Source organism: Triticum urartu, chromosome 1, assembly GCF_003073215.2.
Source record: "Triticum urartu cultivar G1812 chromosome 1, Tu2.1, whole genome shotgun sequence".
Lineage (NCBI taxonomy): Eukaryota > Viridiplantae > Streptophyta > Magnoliopsida > Poales > Poaceae > Triticum > Triticum urartu.
In genome coordinates this window covers 534,934,665-534,942,407 of record NC_053022.1, presented here as the reverse complement: position 1 = coordinate 534,942,407, position 7,743 = coordinate 534,934,665, and the positions used below count along the sequence as shown (strand labels likewise).

At 51.2% G+C, this 7,743-nt stretch overlaps 1 protein-coding gene across 1 annotated transcript; it reads right to left on the bottom strand.

The window, feature by feature from the left end:
• Positions 1-3,374: 3,374 nt before the first annotated feature.
• Positions 3,375-5,422, bottom strand: LOC125537817 (transcription factor LATE FLOWERING-like). The gene is made up of 2 exons (XM_048701128.1): positions 5,288-5,422; positions 3,375-4,994 (listed from the first exon to the last, which is right to left on the bottom strand). The coding sequence occupies exon 2, from the start codon at positions 4,850-4,852 to the stop codon at positions 3,650-3,652; it is 1,203 nt and encodes a 400-aa protein (XP_048557085.1). The 5' UTR covers positions 4,853-4,994; positions 5,288-5,422; the 3' UTR covers positions 3,375-3,649.
• Between the last annotated feature and the right edge of the window lie 2,321 nt (positions 5,423-7,743).

Genomic DNA, 7,743 nt, shown 5'->3' with positions numbered 1-7,743 from the left:
TTTGCCGCTTGGGGGCTGCCGGCGGAATTTTTGGCCTGGGGGTGGAAAAGTTTCCAGCCGTGTCCACCCCCAGGCCGTGCCCAGGCCGCGCCCGCCCCAGGCCACGGCCGGCCCGGCCTCGCCGCCGAGGTCGAGCAGAGCGACATGAGCGCGAGCCCGACGCCGTCTCCGTTGTGCTCTGTACAGAGGTCCAAGCCGCTGCGCCGCGCCATCCTCGACCGGGGCTTCCGCCACCTGCTGGACCGCCCTCGCTCCAAGCCGCCCTCGCTCACGCGGCCTCGCCAAGCCACCTCCGGCGCTCCTCGACCGGGTTCCACGCCACGTCGCGCCGCCCGCCTCCCTCCTCCGGCGCCCCTTGATCGGGGCTTCCACGCAACCCCACGCCGGCGATGCTTACCGGCTGCTCCAACTGCTCCTTGTGGCTGCCGTATGATCAAACGCAGTTCCACACTACACGCGCCATTGACGAGGGATATGTGCTTTTGCTACCTCGATGCGGATGATGCCGGAGGAGGACACCGGCGGGTCGGCGTTAAGCGCGGCGACGGCGGCCCTGAGCTGCCCCACGGCCTCCCGCGGCGCCGAGGCGGCAGGCAGGGCCCTCGTCTCGCACATGGTCACCGTGCCGAAGTCGCTGGCGCCGGCTGCGCAGCCGTTCATATACAGGGAGCACGACGGCCTAACCGAGGAGACGAAATACGAGCCCCTTGGACGCCGGGCGGGAGGAGAGGAGGTGGTCGGAGTAGAGCGACGAGGACGGCGGCAACATTGCTGACGCTGCGGCCGTGAGGCGCCGATGCATGTTTTGTCGCGAGGGAAACGAGAGGAGGCGAGCTCGGCGGGGCGGTGAACTCGGCGGGGCGGGGCGGTGAACTCGGCGGGGCGGGGCGGAGGAGGCGGGGCGACGAGCTCGGCGGGGCGGCGAGGAAGCGGAGCGGGGCGGAGAAGGCGGGGCTGGCAAGGGAAAGAGAGAGGAGGGAGCACATGGGTGAACCAGCGTAATAAATGAGTTAACAGGAGAGAGAGCCGCTGGCAGGTGGGCCAGCGCCCACAAAAAGGCGAAATTAAGCCCCCAGGAGCCCCCCGGTGCACTGGGTGTTGTATGGGGTCGCCGGCGGGAATTTTTGCTTCTACCGGCGAAAAACAAGGAGTTGGAGGCCCGAGTGGGGCGATTTTTGCCCGCCGGCGTCCAAAAAATGGCTTAGGAAGGCTTCTTGGGGCACTAGTAAAGATGCTCTTAGCTGTCTTATGTCTCTTCGTCTAAGTTGTATTACATGTTAATTGTAGCTAAAATAAGATTAGTGATATCTAACTAAATTTGCTCGTTACTAGCAGGTCTGACCTCCAGATGCCTTGGAACTAGTTGCGATTGACTATATGAACTTTGATGATGAGCAATACAATATTTTCATCCGAAAAAAAGAAAAGAAAAAACGTACACATACATGCTCGTGCGTACATATCGGTCCATCGTCTAGGCGATCGACGTACGCGCGAGAAAAGAAAAGGAACGAGAAAACCGATCGATCATATCAGCTGCCATGCAAACGTAAGGCTCCGTTTCTGGAATTAATACTTCACGCCGTTCCAGCACGCAAACGCATCACCAAACCGCCGAGCCAAGTTGCGCCTGCCTGCGTCGATCCATCCCGTCGTCACCTCTCACATGGCGTTTGACATGTGCACTTCATCCCAGCAGAAATTCAGCCTACGCCGCTCATCATCTGACCTGACAGGCTGACCTTATCGTTTTCTTCTTCTTCCTCTGTACCCGATCTGGACTTTTCTCACGGTCAAATCAAGCTACGCCCTCGCTTCTCCGGCGGCCTTCCCGGGTGACGCACTCGTCGGCGGCCGAGTTTGTTTACGTCCGGACGCGGTGGCGGTGGCCAATCGAAAGTCGCACCGCCACCGCCACGTAAAGCCGGCGAAGGTTCAGGGAGAGAGAGGAAGAGGAGGATCGAGAGGGTGCATGTGAGGAGCAATCACGTACACGGGGGCTTTGGTCAGTCAGAGGGTGGTCTCCTCCTCACTTTGGTGCCGAACGAGGCGGGCGGCGATGCACAGGGGAATGTCTTTTTGGCATCGGGCAGCCAGCCAGCCAGCCCCAAAGTGCGCAGTTGTACCAAGGCAGCAATGCCGCTACAGTGCCATGCTCGATTGTAGTAGTGCACCCTCCGGTTTTCTAGTCTGTATATAAATTTTGTCCGAGTCAAAGTATCTGTACCTTGATCAAACTTATAGAAAGAATATCAACATTGATAATCCTAAATCAACATTGTTAGATTCAGTACGAAATGTAGTCTCATAGTATATATATTTGATATTGTATATGTTAATAATTTTTAATATATATTTAATCAAATTTTAAAAAGTTTGATTTGACACAAATCTAATATGCGGAGTAAAAAATACCGGAGGAAGTATTTGTAAGTCTGATGCAAAACGCAAACGGTCAGATGGCATTCTTCAACCTTCAGCTCTCCACAATGTCCATCTTCTGCCCCAAAACCGCACACCGGCCGAACCGTCTGCCTTTACAATCTGTGGCTTGCCCTTTCCTCACCGCCGTGCTAGCGCCACCCCTGGCAATCCCTATAGACCGATGAACCACCCGAATTTCCCGGCAAACCTGCAACCCCAGACCCCAAGCCGTTACCAAGATTTGCATTTCTTCGACATGAAAGACTTGTATTTCACATTTCCATGGCGTGATCACGTTGTCAATTATGGATTTATGGTCCAAATGTTCAGAAACTAAAATCCATGCCCTGGTCATAGTACACACATCTACATGCATGCGATTAGCTCTATCTTTTAGCGCATTAGTAGGAGTACTAATTAATCATCATGATGCATAGTTTAGTGTGCACATACATGCAGTGGAGAAAGTTTTCGGGGGTTGGACAAGAAAAGTGAACTTTCAGTGCTGTGCTGTGCATGCATGCAGCATCAGTCCTTCATCGTTACTAGTAGCATGCATGCAAAAAGTTCGGCGATGTCAGAATTCAGATAGACAAAAGCTCACACCTTCCCTTCATTTTCTTTTTTTTTTTAACACAGTACACGCGCAAGTGCTGACATACATGGGCATACACTCATCCCTATGAATGCATACACGCACACTCTATCCGTATGAACATCTTCAAAAGACTGAGCCGACATATCAACTTGAAATTTACGAAGTCACCGCAGGCACCTCGTCATCGACGGAAATATCTGCTCCCACTGAATACGCATTGTCGGAAATTCTGAAATAAATTCAGAAATAAATGCGAGCACCACAGTCCTTCTAACCATCCAACCACAGGTTGGTTCACCCGGTCATTTTCTTGTATTATTAAGCTTTACGCATCATCTCCGAAACAAGGTGATTAGCAAGCCATCAATCTTAGTACATGAACTGCATGCACACACTAGCTAGCTACCTAGATAGAATTCATCCATGATTGCAAGTTACAGTGCTTTTCATCAATTCCTATGTGTACAAATCACACATTTTTATTCCTGTCAACGTATGGTAAATCTGAACACTTTACTATCAATCAATCCATCCTTCATGAAACGCCAGATCGATCGAGGCATCTGGATGGATATACTTCGATCTCATGTCACCACAGTGACATCAACACAGCAACTTGTGTTCTTGTTACAACTGCATGTTCATGTTCCTACTGGATCTCACGTAGCCAGCGACGCCGTCTCTCCCGAAGGAGAGTACGGTGCTGCCGCCGCCGCCGATGCCACGGGCCGAAGGATTGAAATTCCTTCCCGTGTACCGTTGCACCGACGAGTACCGGCCGTCGTCGTCACCGCCGGCGCCGCCCCCGCCGCCTAGGCTTTCCAGGGCCGCGACCTGCGACTTGAGGAACTTGAGGTAGCTGGCCGCCTCGTCGAGCATGGACGCCGTGTCCATCTTGCTCCCTCCCGGCACCAGCCTCTGCAGCGCCCGCAGCCGCTCGCTCACCTTCTCCCGCCGCAGCCGCGCCGCCACCGTCTGCGGGTCGCTCGATATCCGCACGTTCTTGCGCCGCCGGGGCTTCGACGACGACGGCTCATGCGGCGTCTCTCCGGCGGTGGCGTCGGTCAAGCTGGGCAAGGGGCGCATCGCCGCCGCGCGGTAGATCATCTCCTTGACCTGCGCTATCGCCTCCGTGTCCGGCTCGTACCCGCGCCGGCCGCCGCTGTGCCCGAACGTGATGCTGGTCGTCGGCGCGGCGGCTCGGTTCGTGCCCCAGCGTTCTCTGCCCTCCACCGTCGTCGCCGCCGCTGCCGGGAGCTTGTCCGGCATCTTGTTCCCATTCGTTGGGGGCGGGGCCACCTGACTAATCTGCTGCACCCGCCGCGACGACACGGCGCATGGCGGCGACGCAACCTCCGTATCGTGCCCGCCACCGCCGTACGTGTTGGACTCGCCGGAGGAGACGTTCCCACCGCCGCCGCCTCCGGTGGTGGTGCTGTACCCGGAGAAGGCGGTGTTGGAGCCGGCAGCCTGCGCGGGATCATCAGGGACGAACGCGAACCTGTCATGGAGCCCATCATGCGCGCCGGCGATAGCCGGGAGGAAACAACCCGCCGAGTCGAGAAAGACGTTGGACGACGCGTCGCCGTCGCCGTGGCCGGGAAGCGCCACGCCGTCCTGGCACCGCAGGAGGCTGAGGTCGCTCTGGCACGACGGCAGGTCGAGGCCGCCGTGGTAGGCGTCGGAGCACACGGTGCCGTCGCCGGCGCCGGCGGAGTGGAGCTCCTCGAAGCTGCCCGCGCCCAGGAAGGCGGCGAGGAGGGCGTCGTCGGTCGGGCAGCTCGGCACGGTCGTCACAGGAGGCTGCGTGCTCCAGCCGAAGGCGTCCATGTACTGCACGTGTGCCGCTGCCTCCGGCCGGCAAGCCTCTCAGCTCGATTCTCTAGTTGTGCTGCGAATCGCACTGCCCTTGCTGGTTATGTTGCTAGTTGCTATCAAGCTAGCGGCAGATGCTCATGCTACTGGTGCAGCACTGCAAGCAAATAAGTAGTTCATTGAAGTGAGCTTGATTGCACCGGTAGATAATCGATGAGAAACAATTAAGCTGGCATGCATATCAGCATCGAATTCCTCCAAGCAATTAACGACGATTAATAAGCTCGAATCTAACACGAACACAGCTGCAAAGCCTCCTTTTCCGACCAAATGAACACAGCAAGATGAACACAGATTAAGCCCTAAGCATGGCAACTAGCAAACCAACATCAAGAAAAGCAAGCCATGAATTCATTCATGGTGGTAGGGGCACACACACGGCTACAGTACCTGAATTAACTTGGGCTGGCTGCACCGGCCGGTGGATCGGTCGATCTGCGAAAGATTCTCGATTGCTGGGGACGACGAAGTGCAAGTGTGCCGCGCAGCTAGCTGCTGGGAATAGGATGGTCCTCCCCCTGCGGACGGATGGGCGTCGTCTTTTTATAGCCGGCCTCAGCCGCGTAGCTGGCCTGCAGATTTGTTTCTTTTTCCGTCGGGGAAAAAGGAAGAGAAGCCGTTTTCTCTCTCTTTTCTTTCCTGCATTCTGTAGGGGGCGGTTTCGGTCGGCGGACAGCAGAGTGCTTAGCGTGCACCGGCGATCGATGCGCGTCACACGTACGTGCACATTCACGTGTACTACGTTTTTTTTTTCTTCTTTATATAAAGGTTCATCAGAAATACAAGCATCCAAAACATAGTTAAAAAGTTGCATCAAGGTTCCTGAAACGCCGAACGATCGCTACTGACGCGTCGTTGTTGTCGTTCCCCTACCAGAGCCGGTCTGACCTTGTTGATGGCAGCCAGGAAGCCTTCGTGCACGTACTCTAAGGACCGGCGTCACAGAGATGCAATCATTGCCATTGAACCCTTGAAACAATCCAAGGCATCTGACACCAAATCTCATCGTCGCGCATGCACGAAGAGAAACCCAAGAAGACCGTGGGAATCTATGCCGAAGCTCCATCAACTTCGTCATGAAGGACGAATTCGAGGAGGATCAGAGCCCAAAAATCAGCTCGAAGATGAAGTGTCACCTCTAAGAGGAAAAAAAAACTAACCTGAACTACTAGGCAGAGCCGAGGCACCGTGATTTCTTCCCCGACATCGTTTGTTGGAGTGACATGCAAAGAGAGGCGGATCCACGGGCTTGCGAATGAAAACTGGAGGGGACGAGTTTGTCCTAGCCGCCACGAAATACAGGAACAGATATTCTCTGTCCACACTAATTGTGTGTTAAAAATCTGGAAAATGAATATGGCTGCGCTTTCAATTGGGTATAAACTGTTTCAACACTTCGCCAAATGTACTCGGTATAGAACCGAGGTTGTCAATTGAAAGCGCTTTTTTTACATGGAACTATTTTCAAATACTACCAAATAAAGGAAGGGATTAAAAAACAAGTTTTTGAAGTTTTCATTAAAAAATACTAGGTAATTCAAATAAGTATGTGAAATATGTTAAAAAGTTCGTGTTTTTTTAAGTACATATGAGAAAATAAATTTTTAGATAATTAAATTTGTACAAAATTTTGGAACATAATTTATCATAGAAACTAATAAAAATAGAACATTCCTGCAAGAAAAAAAATAGTAGGAAATTTAAATATGAATATTCCATAAGATTACTAAAGAATCAAGACATTTCTAAAACAAATCATCTCAAATTTTATAAAGATGAAGCCTTCATTGAAATCCATGTGTTTTCCACATTATTTTTGGATAATGTTCAGCAAATTGGAGTAATTATGTTTTCTCCTAATTTTCGTCCTATATTATCGCTTTTCCTTCTTGGCCATTACCTATAGTTTATGTGATGATTGGGCTTCCATGTGTGCTAAAGAATCCGACACATCATTAAAATGGGGGTCTCTATTCGAGTTATGTGAGGATTTTGACACTTGATAGACCAACAATATATACCTCAATATATTTATTTATTTTGCATAATATCACATTATGGAGTTAAGGGACAAAAACTAGACTTTACCGATAGTTGAGAGACCAAACAAATAGTTCCGCTAATCAAGAGACCAAACAAATAGTTCCGCTAGTCAAGAGACCAAATAGATGTAGATGGACATGAATAGTTTGCAGAGTCACTCCCCTGTACAAGAGGAACATTCTAGCTACCCAAGCAAAAAAAAGAAGATTTTTTTGCGAGAAAAAAAAAGATGACAGAGTACTAGAGGGAAGCCAAAACCTATTTGTAAGATTTGTAAAACAGTTAATATTACAATTCTGTACTTGGGAACTTTTCATATGGAGATTTTTAGATATTGCAAAACGTTTTTTTACGGGCCATTTCGCACACTATTCTTGCGTGTCCATAGCACACACACATAATCTCTACAGAGAATTCCTTCGTTATAAATTCTGTAATGCACTGTTAAATACAGTATAAATTGTTCTACCGTTGCATTGTTGCACAATCACAAGGGGAAAAGGTAAATGATGGATGCCACACCCTCCAATCATCCGTTGTCTTCTTCGGATGTAACTTTGGCTGATTCTCCTTTTGTCAACTTCACAGGTAAGATCTCTGTACCTAGCTTTATTTGTATGTGTCATTGGCTTGTACCGGGCACATCACATGAACCTTTGGAATTTTCTGTGCTAGGCCTCCTCGATCATGTCATGTGACAGGACAAATGATTAAACAGGAGTACGCACCTCTATGATTTCTGGGAAGCGGATCCTCTAACATCCTGAAGGGATGTCACGTAAGCTACAGTAACCGTGACATCC